This window comes from Ranitomeya variabilis, chromosome 2 (assembly GCF_051348905.1).
Source record: "Ranitomeya variabilis isolate aRanVar5 chromosome 2, aRanVar5.hap1, whole genome shotgun sequence".
NCBI lineage: Eukaryota > Metazoa > Chordata > Amphibia > Anura > Dendrobatidae > Ranitomeya > Ranitomeya variabilis.
In genome coordinates, this window is record NC_135233.1 from 702,516,268 (window position 1) to 702,540,552 (window position 24,285).

General features: G+C 41.3%; 1 protein-coding gene across 1 annotated transcript in view; it reads left to right on the forward strand.

Moving 5' to 3' along the window:
- The window catches only part of LOC143807646 (uncharacterized), a 1,106,746-nt gene that overhangs the window by 1,021,580 nt on the left and 60,881 nt on the right, over window positions 1-24,285 (forward strand). The window contains exons 150-152 of the mRNA XM_077289447.1: window positions 7,229-7,267; window positions 15,404-15,442; window positions 21,795-21,836. Of these exons, the coding sequence (XP_077145562.1) occupies window positions 7,229-7,267; window positions 15,404-15,442; window positions 21,795-21,836 (120 nt within the window). The remainder of the gene's footprint in view (window positions 1-7,228; window positions 7,268-15,403; window positions 15,443-21,794; window positions 21,837-24,285) is intronic.

Genomic DNA, 24,285 nt, shown 5'->3' on the forward strand with positions numbered 1-24,285 from the left:
AAGATGCCTCCTGTATGGAGAAACTAGTCGCAGGCATTGCTCAAGTATGATTTTGGCTCATTCTGTGAACTTTGAGCTTAAGTTCCTTCCATAAATATTCTATTGGTTTCAGGTCAGGTAATTAGCTGGACCTTTCTAGCAGCTTTATTTTCTTTCTCTAACACCAATTGTGAGTTTCTTTGTCTGTGTGTTTGGGATAATTGTCTTGTTGAAATGTCCACCCTCATTTCATCTTCATCTTTCTAGTAGATGGCAGAAGATTTTTATCAAGAATTTCTTGTTACATTTGTTAATTTATCCTTCTTTCAATTACATGAAGCTTGTCAGTGCTGTATGCTGAAAAAAACACCCCCACACCATGATGTTGCCACCTCCAAACTTCACTGTTGGTAAGGTGTTTTAGTATGCTGTGTATTATGGCATCCAAAGAGTTATATTTTGGTCTCATCTGACCAGACTATATTCTCCCAGTATTTCACAAGCTTTTCTAAATGTTGTTTAGCAAACTTTAAAAGCATTTGAACATGCTTTTTGAGGAGCTATGGAGTCTTGTGTGGAGGTTTAAGAGCATTACTTACAGTTAGTTTACTTTGGACATTCTCTTTCAGCTGGTTCAGATTTCAGCTGGTGTCATGATTTTCAATGATTTTTTGCGCCTCTCTTGCTTCATGTGTTCATTACTTTTTCCCTGCATAATTTACCATTATAACACATAACTTAATTTATCGAATCCATGATTTGATTTCTTTGCCTGTGTAGATTGGGTGGGTTGTTATCGATATCTTGTGAGAATTTCATGTTAATAGCACCATTAGAAAAATATTTCCTTATAAAAGTGCTGATGCGTTTAACACTTATTTCATCTGTTGTGAATATATGTATACATATATATACTGTATTTAGATATATACATACTGTATATACTTGAGTATAAGCCAAGTTTTTCAGCACAAGTTTTTTTGTTCTGAATATGCCCCCTTGGCTTACACTCAAGTGAGGGTCCAGAACATGGAGGGGGAGCTGCTGCAGCTAACTCCTGTGCCCGCTGCTAAAAGAGAAATTAAAATTCACTGCACTGGCAGTGAATATTAATTTCGTTGTAATAGCGCGCACAGTGTCAGACGCAGCCGCTGGCTTCCTGCAGCACCCGGGCGATCAAGTTTTCCCGCTACTTAGGAGAAATTAATAGTGGGAGTGGAGAGAGGTGAATATTCATTCCTCTTAAGTAGCAGTCACACGTGACCGCCCAGCGGCTGTGGCTGACATTGTGCAAGCAACTATATAGCAATGAATACTCACTGCCCTCCACACAATGATTTTGTAAGTTTGCCCACTGACAAAGACATGAAAAGTGTATAATTTTAAGGGTAAGTTATTGTTAATATTGAGAAATAGAATATCAAAAATAAAATCCAGAAAATCAAATTGTATAAATTATATCAATTTATTTGCATGTTGCAGTGAGGATTAAGTATTTTATCCCTCTGGAAAACAAGACTTAATACTTGGTGGCAAAAACCGTCTGACTGCTGTGCTTGCCAACAAGGGTTTTGCCACCAAGAATTAAGTCTTGTTTACCTGAGGAATCAAATGCTTATTTATCACTGCAAAATTCAAGAAAATTTATATAACTGATACAATGTGATTTTCTGGATTTTATTTTTGATATTCTATCTCTCAATGTTAAAATTAACCTACCTTAAAATTATAGACTGTTCATGTCTTTATCAGCGGGAAAACTTGCAAAATCAGCAAGGGATCAAATAATTATTTCCTTCATTGTACTTGGGTCGGCTTATATGTGAATATATATGGTATATATTTACATATATTGCAAATATTGTGAATTTTCAATTCGCTTTTCAGATTTTTCCTAACAATTTAATTTGTATCAAATTACGTTGAATCGCACGTTTCCTGATTGCCCTGAAAAGATGTGTATAACACTCTCTTATGAATGCTTTGACTATATATCTGATTTCAAGATTTTTTTGGAATGCAAACATAGCCTTGGTAGTGTCGAAGTGACTTTAACTATGTGACTTTGAGAAAACGGATGAAAATCGTTCCTCTGATGTCCCCTTGCAATTCAGATTCATCTTAAAACAGCTGCTGTATTCCCTGCCTTTGCTTTTATACAGGCTAAGATAGACCTTTCTGATTAATTGTGCCATACCATTTGATGTTCTGCAAGGCATCACGTGCAAGCCATTACTGAGGTTATGTGAGCCTTCAGTGGCTGATATAATGTTTTGCCAAGTGTGAAATGATGGTGGCCATTTTAGATGATGTGCACTAATAAAATCATAAATTGTTTAAATTTGCCAGGTTCAGCAAATTTTTAAAAATTCAATACGAAATTGATTTGCTTCAAATTGATTCATTCACCTTTATCTATGAGACTTCTTTTTAAACCTAAATGTCTCCTCAGAAACTAGTGCATTATAATCCTAAAATTCCATTAGTGCCAAATGAGCCTTTTAATGCACATACTAAAAGGAATCAGATTGATTTCAAGCATTATTGTGTAATATTAAATTGCCGTTAGGTTTTATGGGTAGCACTTAGCTGCAAATTACTATTTAATGTCTAAATGGAAACAATTTATCTATTAATTACAGCCATTAAACACCAAGTAATTCAATATGTAACTATGCAGGCCCTTAGGATCCATTCATACATTGCGGTCAAATAACATTCTGGCTATTTGTTCCACAGCTGTTGTTGCATGAAAAGTAATATTGAGCAAATACTTTCAATTTTACTTAGGAATTACAAACTGGATCAAAGGGGTTTCCTAATCTTTAAAAATTGTAAGGGTATGTGCTCTCTATGTTTTTTCTCAGGTGGATTCCGCTGTGGAAACTGCCTGAAAAATCTATCAAAAAATATTCAAAAGAATGAGCGTTATCATTTCTTTGCTCATATGATCAGACTGTTGAATGTTTTCATGTTTCTAAAATCAATAAGCGGTTAAAAATTTGACATGTTTATTCTTCTGATGTTTTCCACTCAGAAGATACCCTGGACTTTAGAATACAAGTCAATAAGCTCAAAAGAGTCTTGCGCTATTGTTTGTGTAAAAAATAAAACGCTAGTGGTTTCTTCATTTATTTGATGAAGTGAAAAAAATTGGGATATGGTCACACAGCTTCTATTAGCCATTGAGTTTTCCCAGGCAAAGCCGACAGTTGGTTTCCTGAAGCGGTTTTATTGGCAGCTTTGTCATCATTTTTGCGGTTGCCACACTGACATGCTTCTTTTATTCTACACCTCCCAAAGAATGAACCTTTTTTAACAGCTTATTGTCTCCAAATCCTGAAGCGGTTACAAGAAATCACATACGCCATAACATTTACACAGCAATGTCGTTTTGACATTGCTGTGCATTACATCCATATTTTGCTGTGGTTTTGAGTGGAATCAATCTAAGACCTCACTCACACATCAGTATTTTGCATCAGCATTTGTATGGCAACATTAAAAGTAAAGAAAAACTATAACTGACGCCTCTTCTGTGTTTTGGAGACACTCCTGGTTTCGGCATATAAATACTGATGAAATACTGACTAAAAATACTGATGTGTGAATAAAGCCTAAATCATCAAAATGGAAAACTATGCACATAATCCGCGCTACAAATATTTGTGGTAATTTCCTGAGGAAGGAGTCATTTGACTCTGAAAAGCGTAGAATAAAACCACCATTTTATATAAATGCGTGTGGAACTTCATCTTATTCAGTAGCGCGGATTATATCCACAGTTTTCTTTCTTGATGATTTCTAACATGGTCCCTTGTTGACCGGTGGATCTGCTCCAGCTGACATCTCTATGGTATCTACATGCTTTTTTAAAAGGATCATCAGGTTAGTACAATCTGAACACGTTTTAATTGTCCACCAGATAAGACCCTATTTGTGCTGATCTCTCCTGCAGTTTTATCCTAAAGCCTAAATAAGATATTGTATGCACATGTCCTGTAAAAAAAACTATGGGAAACTGCAGAAAAAAACACAAAAGACACTTCAGGAAAAAAAAACTCCAGTGTCCTTGAGTGTCTTCTGCTTGATAAACTCTTCAGGTTCTCCTAAGTTTAATTTATGTCCTGTGCACATACTCTGAGATTAGTTACTTTCTAATGTAATGAAAAAATGAAGCGTTGTGCCAGTATCCAGTAGTCTGAGTACTTTTATAAAACCAATGCAATTCAAGATAAAAAGGCTTCTTTGGGAGCACATACATGGTGTGTGTAATTGAGGTGCTAAATTCAGAGAAATAAACAGGCTGCTGGATGTTGGTCCAACTTTTTATTTTGTTCTCTATGAAATTGAGGGTCTGGCTGAAAGAACAGGACTGAGTGGTTGTGCATCATGAGTAAAAGATGCTGATGTTTGTGCTTTTTTGTTATTTTATTCTTAATTTAAAGTTTGTACTTCCATCCTTTTGCATATTAGGAAAACTTCTCTGAAAAGATTTTGCACCCCAAAGTAATTATTTGCACATTTAGCTCTTTAAAAAAAAAAAGTCCAGCAAAGCATTTACATGGCCAGTACCTGCTTCCATCACTGAGAAGTAAGGATTTGAATTTATATGTAAATGAGGCTAAATAACTAATGTAAATCTGTAGCCTCTGTCACTCCAGGTCTATTTTCCTCCCTGGTGCCTCCTGCTTGACTGACGGCTCATTTACCTGAAGTTACACAGCGTAGAGGCTGACAGTAAAGCAGGGTGAGGAGGTGCTAGTTGGGGAATAGAGCTAGAGTGAGATATAGCTCTATTCCTCTAATGGAGGAACGGATTGGTCATGTAAAAGTGTTGCTAGATTTGTCCTTGAAATACCTAAATGCATATCTAAAAAATATTTGGGGGGGTTGAAATCCTTCTGACAGATTTCCTTTGAGTCCGGGGTCACACTCGCTATGAATATGAACGAGTGCTATGAGATAAAACATTACATAGCACTTGGACCCGTATTCATCTATGGGGCAGCTCACATCAGCGTTTTTTCTCAGCCGTTTTCAACGTGCGAGTGAAATCGCAGCATGCTGCGATTGTCACCGACTCTCAGCCCGTCTTGGCTCACTCGCACCTCTATAAGCCTATGGGTGTGAGTGAGACAACGCACATCACTCGGATATCATCGAGTTATGTGCGATATACGCTGATCCCGGCAATGGAGGAGATGGAAAAATTCATTTCTCTGCCTCCTCCTCAGCTGTGATCCGGTCCTCTCTGTGCAAGAACCTCGGAACACAGACGCATGACACTTGGATCCTGCTCATAGCAGAGCAGGATCTGAGTGGTCATTAGCATATCACATCCAATGCTCTTGCATCGGATGCCATATGCTAGTCTGACCCTGGCCTAAGAACTAGACTGTGACGTGGACACTCCATTATAAAATATGTTGTGCTTAATCCATTACAATTTTATACATTTTATACTGATGTAAGTTTTCCTTAAGGATTTCCATAAATTTAGTTGCAATTATTTTAGTTCCTTAACAAAAATATTGTTACAGTCATGCTTTACCTTATTGGGGTTCATTAGGGGCTCCATCTTTGTAACAGAAAAAAGCACAGCATGCTGTGTTGGTTGTTCTGCAAACATTATGGAACGGAGGTTCTGATGCAAGTGTGAACGTATCCTAAGTAGTGTTGAGCATTCCGATACCGCAAGTATCGGATATCGGCCGATACTTGCGGTATCGGAATTCCGATACCGAGATCCGATACTTTTGTGGTATAGGGAATCGGAATCGGAAGTTCCCAGTGTATGGTTCCCAGGGTCTGAAGGAGAGGAAACTCTCCTTCAGGCCCTGGGATCCATATCCATGTAAAAAATAAAGAATTAAAATAAAAAATAGGAATATACTCACCCTCTGACGCGCCCTGGTAGTAACCGGCAGCCTGCTTTGCTTAAAATGAGCGCGTTCAGCACCTTCCATGACGTCACGGCTTGTGATTGGTCGCCTGGCGGTCACATGAGCGGCACGCGACCAATCAGAAGCCGTGACGTCATGGAAGGCCTCCGGAGAGGTGAGTATATCAATATTTTTTTATTTTAATTCTTTATTTTACACATTAATATGGATCCCAGGGCCTGAAGGAGAGTTTCCTCTCCTTCAGACCCTGGGAACCATCAGGATGCCTTCCGATACTTGGTGTCCCATTGACTTGTATTGGTATCGGGTATTGGTATCGGCGATATCCGATGCTTTTCGGGTATCGGCCGATACTATCCGATACCGATACTTTCAAGTATTGGACGGTATCGCTCAACACTAATCCTAAGCTGAATAAACATTGAAATGTTAAAAATGGCATTGGCTGATTGTCTTCAATCATTCTTTTTTAATATCTGCGGTAGTTTGTTCCTTTTAGATGAAAAAAATATTTTAAGTTTTCATGCTTATTGATGTATTTATGCATACTTTTTGTATGCGATAAAACCAAAGGGATTGAATTAATTGACACTCATTATTCAGTTTTGTTGTCTAGCATATTCAAGTTCTTTGTATCTGTCATATACCTCATCATGTACAGGGATACTTATTATTTAGACAATATAAATTAGATTATCACATTAATACATACATATCAAGAATAATTCTTAAGAAATCCCACCATGAAGTCATAGTCGCCATATCCTGAGTCACTAGAACTATATTTATTCTGTTACTTAAAGGGAATCTGTCAGCAGCTTTTTGCTACCTCACCAGCATAAAATAGGCAAAGACAAGCTGAAACTAACAATGTATCACTTAGATTAATGGGTGCAGCGGTTCTGACACAATCAGAGTTTAAGATTTATCATGAAGCAGAGCTGAGGAAGCTAACCCCACCCACACCAGGCTCTGTATATGCAATGTCCATAGACAGTAAGGCACTAATCACAGGAGGGGGCGTCACACCAGGGCTCACAGACCAGCTAGTGACAGCACTGATATGCTCATGATGCTAAAACAATCATTGTAAGGAAACAAAACCTCAGTGCTTGATAAGAAAGGCAACACTGAAATTTGTGTTTTAACTCCTACAGCATACTGACTTCAGCTTACATAGCAAAAACCTGCTGACAGATTCCCTTTTAGCTATATTTACAAAAAATAAAAAAAATACTGTTAGCATACAGTTGACAATATTCTATGGTTATTATATCCTATGTTCGACACATAACAAAAAAATATGTTTTGCATTTAATTATGTGTTTTCTTACAACCAACAGAGAAAAAACGTGAAGAGGCACCTGCAGAACTAAAGAAAGGTAACCATGAAGCTTAAATTTTTTATGTGGTACATTAAAGCGTTATTTTCAGTTCCGTCAGGTTGGATGGTGAACATTGGTGGACAGTAGTGTTGAGCGATACCGTCCGATACTTGAAAGTATCGGTATCGGAAAGTATCGGCCGATACCGTCACAGTATCGGAATCCAATCCGATACCGATACCCGATACCAATACAAGTCAATGGGACTCAAGTATCGGACGGTATCCCTGATGGTTCCCAGGGTCTGAAGGAGAGGAAACTCTCCTTCAGGCCCTGGGAACCATATAAATGTGTAAAAGAAAGAATTAAAATAAAAAATATCGCTATACTCACCTGTCCGACGCAGCCGGGACTTCAGCGAGGGAACCGGCAGCGTTGTTTGTTTAAAAATCGCGCTATTACTTGGTTACGTGAATTCCCGGCTTGTGATTGGTCAGGTCGGCCATGTTGCCGGGACGCGGACCAATCACAGCAAGCCGTGACGAAATTACGTCACGGCTTGCTGTGATTGGTCCGCGTCCCGGCAATATGGCCGCCCTGACCAATCACAAGCCGGGACGTCACGGGAGGCTGGACACGCGCTCATTTTAAAATGGGCGCGTGTCCAGCCTCCCGTGACGTCACGGCTTGTGATTGGTTGCGCCGCGATCAACCAATCACAAGCCGGGAGGCTGGACGCGCTCATTTTGAAATGGGCGCGTGTCCAGCCTCCCGGCTTGTGATTGGTTGACCGCGACGCAACCAATCACAAGCCGTGACGTCACGGGAGGCTGGACACGCGCCCTTTTTAAAATGAGCGCGTTTCCAGCCTCCCGTGACGTCACGGCTTGTGATTGGTTAATGGCGGCCATGTTGCCGGGACGCGGACCAATCACAGCAAGCCGTGACGTATTTTCGTCACGGCTTGCTGTGATTGGTCCGCGGCCCGGCAACATGGCCGCCCTGACCAATCACAAGCCGGGACTTCGCGTAACCATGTAAAAGCGGGAATTTTAAACAAACAACGCTGCCGGTTCCTGCGCTGAGGTCCCGGCTGCGTCGGACAGGTGAGTATAGCGATATTTTTTATTTTAATTCTCTATTTTACACATTTTAACATTAATGTTGTTCCGATACCCGATACCCGATACCACAAGAGTATCGGAATCCCGGTATCGGAATTCCGATACAGCAAGTATCGGCCGATACCCGATACTTGCAGCATCGGAATGCTCAACACTAGTGGACAGCCATTTTCAGGTCTCTTCAAAGACTCTTAACTGGGTTTAGGTCAGGGCTCTGGCTGGGCTAGTCAAGAATCATCACAGAGTTGTTTAGAAGCCACTCCTTTGTTATTTTAGCTGTGTGCTTAGTGTCATTTTCTTGTTGGAAGGTGAACCGTTGGCCAAGTCTGAGGTCCAGAGCACTCTGGAAGAGGTTTTCATTCAGGATATCTCAGTACTTGGCGGCATTCATGTTTCCTTCAATGACAACCTGTCATCCTGTCCCTGCAGCTGAAAAACACCCCCATAGCATGATGCTGCCACCACCATATTTCACTGTTGGGATTGTATTGGGCAGGTAATGAGCAGTGCCTGGTTTTCTCCACACACACTGCTTAGAATTATCATTAAAAAGGTCTATCTTCGTCTCATCAGACCAGAGAATCGTATTTCTCATAGTCTGGGAGTCCTTCATGTGTTTTTTTAGCAAACTCTATGTGGGCTTTCATATGTCTTGCACTGAGGAGAGGCTTCCGCGGGCCACTCTGCCATAACAGCCTGACTGGTGGAGGGCTGCAGTGATTGATTTTGTGGAACTTTCTCCCATCTCCCTACTGCATCTCTGGAGCTCAGCCACAGTGATCTTGGGGTTCTTCTTTACCTCTCCCACCAAGGCTCTTCTCCCACGATTGCTCAGGACAGTCAGGTCTAGGAAGACTTCTAGTGGTCCCAAACTTTTTTCATTTAAGGATTATGGAGGCCACTGTGCTCCTAGGATCCTTGAGTACTGCAGAAATTCTGTTGTAACCTTGGCCAGATCTGTGCCTTGTCACAATTTTGACTATGAGCTTCTCGGCCAGTTTCTTTGACCTCATGACTCTCATTTGGTCTGACACGCACTGTGTGACAGACAGATGGGTGCCTTTCTAAATCAAGTCCTATCAGTTTAAGTAAACACAGCTGGACTCCAATGAAGGAGTAGAAACATCTCAAGGAGGATCACAAGGAAAAGGACAGCATGTGACTTAAACATGAGTGTCTGAGCAAAGAGTCTGAATACTTATGACTATGTGATATTTCAGTTTTTCTTTTTTATTACATTTGAAAAAAAATCTGCATTTCAGTTTATTTCCATCAAGATGAGGTGCAGAGTGTACATTAATGTGAAAAAAAAATTAACTTTTTTAAATTTACCAAATGGCTGCGATGAAACAGAGTGAAAAATATTAAGGGGTCTGAATACTTTCCGTACATACTGTACTTGACAAAGCTCTCCTAGGTAACAAGCTGTGTACTATGGAAGATAAAAGCTCCCATGGCAGGAGAATGACAGCAGATAGAGAAGCTTATTTTCATATTGCCTATACCAATTATAATAATATGAAAATACCACAATAAAGTATTTCTGAATATAAAATCCATATAATATTATACATTGTATATTAAAGTAATATAAGGCCGGGTTCACATTTACATTCAGGGGCTTTGTTGAGGGCTGAATACTTCCTCCGTTAAGCCCCGCCTGCTTCCACATACTTCTGCATGCGCCCTGCATACCTATCTTTAACATTGGGTATGCAGGACAGGTGGATGTATTCAGATGTATGCGGATGCACCATTTTGCAACTTGTTGCGTTCTCGTGGGGTCGGATGGCTCATCAAAACGATGTATCCACATACATCCACATGTCCTGTGTACCCAATGTTAAAGATAGGGATGCCTGCAGAAGTATGCGGAAGTAGGTGGAGCGTAGGCAGGGCTTAATGGAGGACGTACGCAGCCCTCCGCAAAGCCCCCAAATGCAAATGTGAACTTAGGGTAAGAAATCCAAAATATTCAAAACTGCAGGTTGTTATGTTTTGCTTCAAATATTTATATACCTTCAGTAGGTGTTTATATTATCAACCTACACAAAGAATCGCTCATTCACTTATGTATGTATAATGGCAAACAGCTTTATTTCCTTATAATAATATATTTTAAAAGCACATAAGATAAGGAAAAAAGTGAAGTCAGCTTGTAACAAGAAGAATTTGTTAACTATGGGGGTACTCACATTGTGTATCATCTACTATATAATTGTCTAAGGGTCACTTCTTTCTTTCTGTCTGTCTGTCTTTAACGGAAATCCCAAGTCGCTGATTGGTCGTGGCAAAACAGCCATGACCAATCAGCGACAGGCACAGTCCGGCGGCAAAATGGCCGCTCCATACTCCCCTCCAGTCACCGCTCACACAGGGTTAATGGCAGCGGTAACGGACCGCGTTATGCCGCTGGTAACGCACTCCGTTATCGCTGCTATTAACCCTGTGTTACTAGCTTTTTACTATTGATGCTGCCTATGCATCATCAATAGTAAAATGATCTAAGGTTAAAAATAATAAAATAAATAAAAAATAGTTATATACTCACCATCCGTCAGCCCCTTGGATCAGGAACAGGCCTTTCCCGCTCCTCGCGACGCTCCGGTGACCGCTCCATGCATTGCGATCTCGCGAGATGATGATGTGGCGGTCTCGCGAGACCGCTACATCATCATCTCGCAAGACAGCAATGCACTCTTGGGACCGGTGCGCACGAGGAGCATTGGTAAATGCTTCACCTGCATCTGGGGGCCAACGGAAGGTAAGTATATAACTATTTTTTATTTTAATTATTTTTTTTAACAGGGATATGGTGCCCACATTACTATATACTACGTGGGCTGTGCAATATAATATGTGGGCTGTGCAATATACTACGTGGGCTGTGCAATATACTATGTGGCTGTGCTATATACTACGTGGCTATGTTATATACTACGTGGGCTGTGCAATATACTACATGACTGTGCAATATACTACGTGGCTGTGCAATATACTACGTGGCTGTGCAATTTATTACGTGGGCTTTATTATATGCTACGTGGCCTGTGCAATATACTGCATGGGCTATGCAATGTACTACATGGGCTGTTATATATTACGTGGGCTGTGCTATATACTATGTGGGCTGTGCTATATACTACGTGGCTGTGTTATATGCTATGTGGGCTGTTATACACTCCATGGGCGGTGCTATATACTCCGTGGGCTGTTATATACTACGTGGCTGTGCTATATACACTGTGGGCTGTGCTATATACTACGTGGCTGTGCTATATACTACGTGGCTGTGCTATGTACTATGTGGCTGTGCTATTTACTACGTGGGCTGTTATATACTACGTGGCTGTGCTATATACTACGTGGCTGGCCACGAACAATCAGCGACAGGCGCAGTCCGAATCCTGTGTATTCAATGCATTATTCTAAAATCTTCATAAATAAACTACATACATATTCTAGAATACCCGATGCATTAGAATCGGCTACCATCTAGTACAAGCATAATATGTCATCAATAAGTTTTATTGGTGATACCACATTTAATGTCTAGCAATAAATGAATGCAGAAGTACATGGAATAACAATGAACAGGTAGAGAGAAAATAGAATGCATACAATAGCAATAACCACTCAGAGGAGCGCCCAGGCTTTCTATTGAATCCATACTCTGGTCTGCGTGTTTATTGTTATTGCATGTATTGTATATATACTCTCTCTTTCTCTCTGCAAACTACATTTTGTGTGTAGGCACAAACAGGAGCTTTACACTCATGTTGTCTGAGCTTTCCAATTCTCCGAGGGCTTGTAGCCTCTGCTTTCTGTTCAATCTGTACTCTGCTCTGTATGACCACTTAGACAAGAGTTGAGCACCTCATCTAAGAAAAGGATTAAGCTGTGAACCTCATCTAGGAATTCTGATTAGGAGGGAGTCCAAACACCTACAATCCAAACCCCCACCAATATTCAGATAATGTAAATGTCTAAAATATAGTATATACAAATCCTGCTAAAGGTTTAGTCACTCTTTAAGTATAATAAAATTATTTTCTTAGAGTTGGAATTTATGGTCGCCAAGTTAATCATAGCTATCTCTTTACTATGCTAATGTCACATCTAATTGACAATCAATGCATACTTTAAGACAAAGTTATGTAAAGGCATACAGTATCTCCTATCTGATTTCATGGGGGGTTTCCTTAGTTTAACTCAAATGACAATGTGGGGAAAAGAATGACCAATCATAATTATTTTTAGCCCCAAACCTAGGGGCGGTAAGACACTGCCAGTGGTATTATTCACAACTCTGTTATTTGAACCACATGCGCACATGGCCAAACTGAGCATGCATATGTATGGGAAAAGGGATCAGAAGGGATAAATTAAAGCAAAACACCATAAAGGCTGGCATCACACTAGAGAGTTTTATGGACGTATGAGCGCATAAACTACGTCCGTAAAATACGCATTACACACGGCCCAATGATTCTCTATGGCCCAGCTCCTATCTGCCGTATTTTACTGATCCGTATTATACGGTCTTGTACGGCCGTTGAAAATCGCAGCATGCTGCGTTTGTCACCGTATTGCGCAAAAAAATCGCCAATGAAAGTCTATGGGGGCGAGAAAAATACGGATTCCATACTGACCAGCAGTGTGACTTGCGAGAAATACGCACCGGTGTTAGTGAAAAGCCAGTAATTCAATTGCTGGCTTTTCATTTCTCCTTCACAAACCCGACAGGATATGAGACATGGTTTACATACAGTAAACCATCTCATATCCCTTTTTTTTGCATATTCCACACTACTAATGTTAGTAGTGTGTATGTGCAAAATTTGGGCGCTGTAGCTTGTAAAATAAAGGGTTAAATGGCGGAAAAAATTGGCGTGGGCTCCCGCGCAATTTTCTCCGCCAGAGTGGTAAAGCCAGTGACTGAGGGCAGATATTAATAGCCTAGAGAGGGTCCATGGTTATTGGCCCCCCCTGGCTACAAACATCTGCCCCCAGCCACCCCAGAAAAGGCACATCTGGAAGATGCGCCTATTCTGGCACTTGGCCACTCTCTTCCCATTCCCGTGTAGCGGTGGGATATGGGGTAATGAAGGGTTAATGTCACCTTGCTATTGTAAGGTGACATTAAGCCAGATTAATAATGGAGAGGCATCACACCTATCCATTATTAATCCAATTGTATGAAAGGGTTAAAAAAACATACACACATTATTAAAAAGTATTTTAATGAAATAAACACACAGTGTGTTTATTTCATTAAAATACTTTTTAATAATGTGTGTGTGTTTTTTAACCCTTTCATACAATTGGATTAATAATGGATAGGTGTGATGCCTCTCCATTATTAATCTGGCTTAATGTCACCTTACAATAGCAAGGTGACATTAACCCTTCATTACCCCATATCCCACCGCTACACGGGAACGGGAATTGTTTTAATATTTTATTGCTCTCTCAATCCACCTGAAGACCCTCACTCTGAACAATAATAAACCAACAATATACATACCTTCCGATGATCTGTCACGTCCCATGAAGTAAATCCATCTGAAGGGGTTAAATCATTTTACAGCCAGGAGCTGTGCTAATGCACTCGCTCGTGCCTGTAAACCCCGGGTACTGAAAGGAAAGCTGGGTGATCTGTAGTTACCTTGAGTTGCGGTGATGCGCCCTCTGCTGGATGTCCTTATGAACTGGAGCCTTGGAAAAGTTCCCACGCTCGAGTTCATATGAGGACATCCAGCAGAGGGCGCATCACCGCAACTCAAGGTAACTACAGATCACCCAGCTTTCCTTTCAGTACCCAGGGTTTACAGGCACGAGCGAGTGCATTAGCACAGCTTCTGGCTGTAAAATGATTTAACCCCTTCAGATGGATTTACTTCGTGGGACATAACGACGGAAGGTATGGAATATTGTTGTTTGTTTTTTTTACTTTGTTTCAGGATGATGGTTTTCAGGTGGATTAAGAGTCTAATAAAATATTACAACAACCTGTGTGTTTATTTCATTAAAATACTTTGTAATAATGTGTGTGTGTTTTATTAACCATTTATTACTATTGGATTAATAATGGATAGGTGTCATAATTGACGCCTCTCCATTATTAATCTGGCTTAATGTCACCTTACAATAGCAAGGTGACATTAACCCTTCATTACCCCATATCCCACCACTACACGGGAGTGGGAAGAGAGTGGCCAAGTGCCAGAATAGGCGCATCTTCCAGATGTGCCTTTTCTGGGGTGGCTGGGGGCAGATGTTTGTAGCCAGGGGGGCCAATAACCATGGACCCTCTCTAGGCTATTAATATCTGCCCTCAGTCACTGGCTTTACCACTCTGGCGGAGAAATTTGCGCGGGAGCCCACGCCAATTTTTTCCGCGATTTAACCCTTTATTTTACAAGCTACAGCGCCCAAATTTTGCACATACACACTACTAACATTAGTAGTGTGGAATATGCAAAAAAAAAGAGATATGAGATGGTTTACTGTATGTAAACCATGTCTCATATCCTGTCGGGTTTGTGAAGGAGAAATGAAAAGCAGGCAATAGAATTACCGGCTTTTCACATATATCGCGCTGAATTAAATATAAATACAAAATATATATATGTGTCTCAATGATATATATATATATATATATATATATATACTGTATATATGTTTTAACGAACATTTGAGCACATAAATCCATTAGATGTCGGTTTTGCAAGCCTGCGAGAAAATATCGCAGTACGGATGCCATACGGATTACATACGGAGGATGCCATGCGCAAAATACGCTGACACACCCTGCCTACGGATGACATACGGATCACTATTTTGGGGACTTTTCTGCGTATTACGGCTGTTTTACGGCCGTGAAAAACGGACCATATTGTCTTACGCCCAGTGTGACGCCGGCCTAAGGCTTCAACTATTATAGGGTTCTTATACCTTAAATATTGGTGTCTGAGTTCTGGGGTTGATTGTAGTCATTATTATTATTTATTTTAAGAGCATTGCTGTTAAAATACTGGGATTTACATATATTGCTTCTCTTTCTTAGAAACCCTGGAGATAACTGCCAAGAAAGAATCAAAGAAAGGTAATTTTATATTACACCCTTATATTGTAATAATTAGATTACTTCTCCATTTTTGCACACTTCCTCCTCTTTTATTGGCATGTACTACTGTGTATAGTAGTATTTAACTCTGTTGTGGTTCATGTATACAAGAAGCCAACAAAACGTATCAAAGAACAACGTTTTTTTTCATGAGGATCTCTGTATGCAAGTTGGTCTTACAGTGCCTTGCAAAAGTATTTGGCTTCCTGGAACTTTTCAACCTTGTCCCACATATCATGCGTCAAACATAAAGATACCAAATGTAAGTTTTTGGTGAAGAATCAACAAGTGGAACACAATTGTGAAGTTGAACGAAATTTATTGGTCATTTTACATTTTTATGGAAAATCAAAAACTGAAAAGTGGGGCGTGCAATATTATTCGGCCCCTTTAACTTAATACTTTGTTGCGCCACCTTGTTAGGGCTGGCAGAACGCACCGAGTAAATAGTGAGATGATATTTGGTGTGTTCACAGCCCGGGGTCCACCATGCAGGAGAGAACCCGCTGCAGGCAAATGGCAGCACTATTTGGTGGTAGAAGTGAACTCTGTTACTTCACAGAGTCGCCTATAAAGAAAACACTGTGTCCTGTTTAGCTCACAGGAGTACACAGCAACTGCCGAACAGATAGCAGTTTGTGGTCACTCAGTCAAAGAGGCAATCAAACAATCTCCCCACCGGAGGAGCCAGTATTCTAGTGGCTTATTTCAGCCGGGGGCCCTGAATGCATACACATAATCTCCTCACCGGAGGAGCCGGTATTCTAGTGGCTTATTTCAATCGGGGCCCTGAATACATACATGAATGACCACATTGGCGCAAAACTCATGACATGACTTGATACTAGCGCATGGCCGTGCAGCCATGCGAACCTTTTATAGCTGCAACAAGTACATTACCTTCCCAGAAGGACCAATGGGAGGCTGCCACAGAATTTGAGCACCTTCAGGACCTTCCGAGGGGACCAATGGGATTTGCTGCAGTATCTAAGCATGTGACCAGGGCCGGCATCCGCACCCGACGCACCCGGGCAAGTGCCGGGGCCCTGGCAAGATGGGGGGGCCCATTTATGGTAGTAATGGATGGTACAAGTACTGTACACACACATGCGCTCCTGGGGGCCCTGCAGCCGGACTACATCCCTGCTGGGTGTGACTACTACAGTGACTCAGTCATTCACATCCCGCTCCCAGCCTGGCAGAGCACATCCATCATCCCCGACGGCACCCCAGCAGCAGGCGGCACAGAGCTCTCTGAGGGTTTCACTGGCACCTGGCGCTGTGCAGCTGCAATACTCACCTCCGCCATCACCATGGATACGAAGAGAGTCACTTCCGGGCGGCGGTCATCTGTCCTGTCACTTCTGGTCAGGTGAGAGCTCGTCATCCTAAGAGCCGGCAAGAGCTCAGAGAAGATCATCCATTCCATTCCACATCCACCATCCAGGACAGGTCCAGCAGCGGCAGCGCCAAGCAGAAGATGAGCAGCAGCTGCAGGCAGGTGCACGGTCGGTGCACCCTCTCCCTGTGTCCACAATGGGAGCGACGGCGCCGCGTGAAGCAGTGAGTGAGTGAGTCTTCGGTCCCAATGCTGCGCATTGCGGGGGCGGGGGGATGCAGCCTGCTGAGCCGGGGCCTGCGTGCATCCTGTAATGCCAAGCTGTATGGCTTCAGAGTTTGTAAACCAGGCCTTTCCTAGCTTCTGATCCTGGAGTCTGAGTTAGCTCTCAATGGGAAGATGTTTAGGTCATGTAGAGGCTATTCCCCTCCCTATTTTATGCCCCCCGGTAGATAGTCAGAAGAGAACATTGAATCTTTTACTTTCCAAATCTCAAATGTTGCATCATACAGACTAAAGGCATAGACTACTGACTGTATATACTAAATTGCTGGCTGTGTTATATACTATGTGGGCGGTGTTATATACTACGTCATGGGGCTGTGCTATACTATGTGCACTGTGCTGTATACTACGTGGGCTGTGTTATATACTACGTGGCTGTGTTATATACTACGTGGCTGTGTTATATACTGCGTGGCTGTGTTATATACTACATGGGATGTGCTATATACTGCGTGGGCTGTGCTATATACTGCATGGGCTGTGCTATATACTGCGTGGGCTGTGCTATATACTGCATGGGCTGTGCTATATACTGCGTGGGCTGTTATATACTGCGCGGGCTGTGCTATATACTGCATGGGCTGTGCTATATACTATGTGGGCTGAGCAATATACTACGTAGCTGGGTAATAAACTACGTGGCTGGCAATATACTAACTCGCTGGGCAATATACTACGTGGCTGGGCAATATACTATGTGTCTGTGATATTTACTATGTGGGCTGTGCTATATACTATGTGGCTGTGCTATATACTACATGGGCTGTGTTATATACTATGTGGCTGTGCTATATACTACATGGGCTGTGTTATATACTACGTGGGCTGTGCTATATACTATGTGGCTGGGCAATATGCTACATGGCTGGGCAATATACTACGTGGCTGTGCTATATACTATGTGGCTGTGCTATATACTACATGGCTGTGCTATATGCTATGTGGCTGTGCTATATGCTATGTGGGCTGTGTTATACACTACTTGGCTGTGCTATATTTCTCTGCTGCATCTGTGCATCATGAATCATGGTATGTGTTAAAGAGGGGGGCCCACTGAGACTCTTTCGCCCGGGGCCCTCAAAAACCTGGAGCCGGCCCTGCATGTGACCCTTGATGTCCAAAGAGAGATCTTACCCTGGGCACGCTCAAAAGGGGAAAAGCAGGACTTAGTCCCAAAAACTTCTGCTTGCCGCTGCCCAGTACTGGCTACAATGGCAGAAGCTGGAACGGCAGCAGTAACCCTTTGCACAGAGTCAGACTGAGCGAGACGCTGGGACTAATGTCTCTGCTGAGCAGGCTCCACTGTGGCAGGAGAAGAATGAGAGACCGCAGAGGAGATGGCCTGAGAATACCCCTGAGAATACCCCTGTGCAGAGGCAGGAACTTAACCTCTAACACACCTTTTGCTGCAATTACAGCTGCAAGTCGCTTGGGGTATGTCTCTATCAGTTTAGTACATCGAGAAACTGAAATTCTTGCCCATTCTTCATTGGCAAACAGCTCAAGCTCAGTGAGGTTTGATGGAGATCGTTTGTGAACAGCAGTTTTCAGCTCTTTTCACAGATTCTCGATTGGATTAAGGTCTGGACTTTGACTTGGCCATTCTAACACCTGATATGTTTATTTGTGAACCATTCCTTTGTAGATTTTACTTTATGTTTGGGACAATTGTCTTGTTGGAAGACAAATCTCCGTCCCAGTCTCTGGTCTTTTGCAGACTCCAACAGGTTTTCTTCAAGAATGATCCTGTATTTGGCTCCATCCATCTTCCCATCAATTTTAACCACCTTCCCTGTCCCTGCTGAAGAAAAGCAGGCCCAAACCATGATGCTGCCACCACCATGTTTGAGAGTGGGGATGGTGTGTTCAGGGTGATGAGCTGTGTTGCCTTTACACCAAACATATCATTTGGCATTGTTGCCAAAAAGTTTGATTTTGGTTTCATCTGACCAGAGCACCTTCTTCCACATGTTTGGTGTGTCTCCCAGGTGGCTTGTTGCAAACTTTAAATGACACTTTTTATAGATATCTTTGAGAAATGGCTTTCTTCTTGCCACTCTTCTATAAAGGCCAGATTTGTGCAGTGTACGACTGATTGTTGTCCTATGGACAGACTGTCCCACCTCAGCTGTAGATCTCTGCAGTTCATCCAGAGTGATCATGGGCCTCTGATCAGTCTTCTCCTTGTTTGAGATGAAAGTTTAGAGGGACGGCCGGGTTTTGGTAGATTTGCAGTGATATGATACTCCTTCCATTTTAATATGATCGCTTGCACAGTGCTCCTTGGGATATTTAAAGTTTTGGAAATCATATTGTATCCAAATCCGGCTTTAAACTTCTCCACAACAGTATCCCAGACCTGCCTGTTGTGTTCCTTGGTCTTCATGATGCTCTCTGTGCTTCAAACAGAACCCTGAGACAATCACAGAACAGGTGCATTTATACGGAGACTTGATTACACACAGGTGGATTATATTTATAATCATTAGGCATTTAGGACAACATAGGATCATTCAGAGATCCACAATGAGCTTCTGGAGTGAGTTTGCTGCACTGAAAGTAAAGGGGCCGAATAATATTGCATGCTCCACTTTTCAATTTGTGATTTTCCAAAAAAATTTAAAATAACCAATACATTTTGTTCAACTTCACAATTGTGTTCCACTTGTTGTTGATTCTTCACCAAAAATTTACATTTGGTATCTTTATGTTTGAAGCATGATATGTTTAAAAGTTTCAGGGGGCCGAATACTTTCGCAAGGCACTGTATGTAAGAAGGGATATAATGTGTTATAGTGTGTGTAGTGTAACTGTCTTTTGTGTAATCAGAAGTATTAACAGTAACAAATGTCAGTAAAGGATAGAAAAGAGCACCTTCAAAGGTTTCCTTCTATCCCCAAACAATTCTAAATTTAAGTTTAGGTCACACAATCGATTTTTCTCTCATCTGAGAAAATTGGTCCGATTATGCTAATCACACTCTGATTAAATTGTGATCAGAATTTGATCAGTGTGATCAGAATGTGCTCCAATTTTCTCAGATGTGAGGAAGATAGAGAAAAAATTGTTTGCATTCTATATTCTGTCAGTTTGTAAAAATCAGACCACACTCGAATCACATCTGAGTGCTGTCCAATTTTTATGACTACTCATTAACTTGCAAGTGCGATTAAATTTAAGGATGCAAATCATGCATGCTGTATTGGTTCGAGTGCGATCCGATGTTTTGTCGGATCCCACTTGGACTGAATATACGGTCGACTCCAGAAGCCATTACTGAGACTTTGTTTCTAAGCTAACCCTATAATATAATATAGTACAATGCAATCTATAGGATGCTTTAATAAACATAAAATATGCGCCTTGCCATATTCAGCAGGAATAAAGTTTTGGAAATCATAAATAAATTTCGTTCAACTTCACAATTGTGTTCCACTTGTTGTTGATTCTTCACCAAAAATTTACACTTGGTATCTTAATGTTTGAAGCATGATATGTGGGAACAGGTTGAAAAGTTCCAGGGAGCCGAATACTTTCGCAAGGCACTGTGTATATCTATCTATCTATCTATCTATCTATCTATCTATCTATCTATATATATATATACACTCACCGGCCACTTTATTAGGTACACCATGCTAGTAACGGGTTGGACCCCCTTTTGCCTTCCGAACTGCCTCAATTCTTCGTGGCATAGATTCAACAAGGTGCTGGAAGCATTCCTCAGAGATTTTGGTCCATATTGACATGATGGCATCACACAGTTGCCGCAGATTTGTCGGCTGCACATCCCAAAGATGCTCCATACAAGGCAGGATGGATCCATGCTTTCATGTTGTTTACGCCAAATTCTGACCCTACCATCCGAATGTCGCAGCAGAAATCGAGACTCATCAGACCAAGCAACGTTTTTCCAATCTTCTACTGTCCAATTTCGATGAGCTTGTACAAATTGTAGCCTCAGTTTCCTGTTCTTAGCTGAAAGGAGTGGTACCCGGTGTGGTCTTCTGCTGCTGTAGCCCATCTGCCTCAAAGTTCGATGCACTGTGCGTTCAGAGATGCTCTTAGGCCTACCTTGGTTGTAACAGGTGGCGATTTGAGTCACTGTTGCCTTTCTATCAGCTCGAACCAGTCTGCCCATTCTCCTCTGACCTCTGGCATCAACAAGGCATTTCCGCCCACAGAACTGCCGCTCACTGGATTTTTTTCTTTTTCGGACCATTCTCTGTAAACCCTAGAGATGGTTGTGCGTGAAAATCCCAGTAGATCAGCAGTTTCTGAAATACTCAGACCAGCCCTTCTGGCACCAACAACCATGCCACGTTCAAAGGCGCTCAAATCACCTTTCTTCCCCATACTGATGCTCGGTTTGAACTGCAGGAGATTGTCTTGACCATGTCTACATGCCTAAATGCACTGAGTTGCCGCCATGTGATTGGCTGATTAGAAATTAAGTGTTAACAAGAAGTTGGACAGGTGTACCTAATAAAGTGGCCGGTGAGTGTATATATATATATATATATATATATATATATATATATATATATATATATATATATATAGTATACTGTATATGTATTTTGTTCTTTTTTGAACTGCAATGTAAAGCAAATTCTTCTGATGAGGTATCTACCAAAAATTATGAATTATCGAATGCTTGTTATAAAGTTTTGAACAACTTAAATGTTTTTTTCTTTTTCGTTTTAGAATCTCCAGTGAAACCACAAAAAACAACAGAGGAAAAAAAAGGTAAGATTACTATATAAGGCTGGTTTCACACTTGCGTTACCTATCTTTGATATTGGATATGTAGGGACATGCGTTGTATGCGGATGTGTCCGCATGCGGCGTTTTGACGTGCCCGCCGACCGCACAGGAACGCAACTCTTTGTGTTCCCGTGTGGTCTGTGGGCACTTCAGAAATGCAATTGTATCGATTTTGAGTATTTTTTGTCATATAGACCCCTCAATCTTAACATACTTTTGAAATTGAAACATTTAAATATTAAAATAATAGGGTTTAATAGCTACAAATAAGATTAAGATAAACTCTAATGTAGTAATTTTCATTGCAAGTTTTGTTGCCTATTTTCAACCATGTATCTATTGTTTTTCACTTGCATAACTATAAAACAATTGTATATTTAATGCAGTGTGATAATTAACAGTGCACAATTTGGTCTATCAATTATATACAGTGCTGCTCATGCTCACCATTATTGGAACCCCTTAATTTTTTTAATAGACTCTACAATATCTTCAGAAATAAATGGAAATATACCAAAAGTTATATCCTCAGGATTTTTAAATTAGTGGTTCAAAGTAATACAACAATAAAACATTGTTTTTCAACTCACATGTTGCAATTTAAAAGAAGAAACGGAATAAACAGCATGTGCAGCAATAAAAGCACCCCTAATTAATACTTGGCTGCACATCCTTTGGCATTGATGACAGCCTCCAAACATTTCTTGTAGCCATCAAAAAGATTCTTGCACTTCTCATTTGGTATTTTTTGCCACTCTTCCTTTGCAGTTTGTTCAAGCTCTTGAATGTTTGCAGGGTTATTTTTCACTTGGCAGATTTCAACTCACCCCAACGATATTCAATGGGATTAATGTCACGACTCATTGCTCCAGCTGTAAACATACTGTTGCTTTGCATTGCCAAAAAGCTCTACTTTTCTTTCATCTGTCTACAGAACATTTTCCCAGAACGATTGTGGTTTGTCAATGTACTCTTTGGCAATGACTAGTTGTTTGGTTTTATGTATTTTCTTCAGCTGTTATAAGATGTTTCGCCCCCAGCAGTTCGCCCCCAGCAGTTTGTGCCCAGCAGTTTGCCCTGGGTACATTGTGTTTGTGACGCCAAGTTGAGTCGCCCGCCAGGGCAGTGGGGTACTCGGTACCGGGTCCAGTATTTGAAGGGGACGTCATGGTGGCTGCAACCCGGTCCATGGCCCTGGGCGCCCAAGTAAAGGGAAAAGTCTTTAAAGGGAGTTTAAGAATAAATCTGGTCGTGATGCCACCTGTGGTATTCGGTCAGTAGGGACCGACACTGCTTAAAGGGGTCCTCTGGGGTGATGGTATGGCAGCTGGATGATACAACTTCCCACAGGTGAAGTAAATGTACCCGGGGGTGAACTGTTGGGGGCGAAACATCCAAATCTCTTTCTTCAGCAATGATTTCTTCCTTTGCTTTCACCCACAAATATCTGCTTGGTTTAGTGTATGGTACTTGTTGACACCATGACTCCAAACTGTTCCAAGTTGGCCTTCAGGTCTTTGGATATTTGACGTGGTGTTTTTTCCACCATTTACATCAACCTTCCAAGACATCTTATACATTTTTCTCTTTCCCCCACATCCTGGGAGGTTCTTGATGGTTTCATGCTTGGTAAACCTCTTAATATCATTGTGCACTGTTGAAGCTGGGATGCCAAGGCCTTTAGAGGTGGCCTTGTACTTTTTGGAAGTCTTGCGTTTGCTAATAATAGCAGTTCTGATGTGCTCAGAAAGCTCCTTTGTTTTCACCGTTATGACAAAGGAACAGGCCTTTTGTCCATAGGCCATGTTGCTTTTTAAAACACTAAAGTCAGCATTCATTGGTTAATCCTTGTCACATGGGCACCAACAATTATTTACAATTATTCACACAAAATGTATTTCCATACCAATTTAGTGTAAAGCGTGCCAATACCAGTGTCATAGCAATCTTTGGGTTTTTCTGTGTTTCCCTCCCATTGTTTTTTGTTTTAAATTTTTGTTTATCATTTGCTCTTTTGTATGAAACACGAGTGCTCTATACAAAAAAATCTAAATTCCACATTATTTACTTAAACTTCATGGGTGTTAATAATGATGAGCTGGACTGTAAATAAATGTATTTCTAAAAAATTTTTAAAAAAAACTGTTTTTATGTCAAACACATAAAGGCATTGTGTCAACTTCTTAACCCCTTACTGAAATGACATACTGCTAAGTTGTATGCGATCTCTGTGCCTTTAACCCCTTCACAACCCATGATGTATAGTATTGTTCTTTGTTATGTGCTTTGTGCCAGTGTGGTCACGTGAGAGTGTGTTCAGGGACCCGGCTGAAATAAGCCCCTAGAATGCTGGCACCTCCGGCAAGGAGTTTTGTGTGCATGCGTGACCACTGACTGCTCTCTGTTTGGGCAGTTAGCCTGTGCCTCTGTG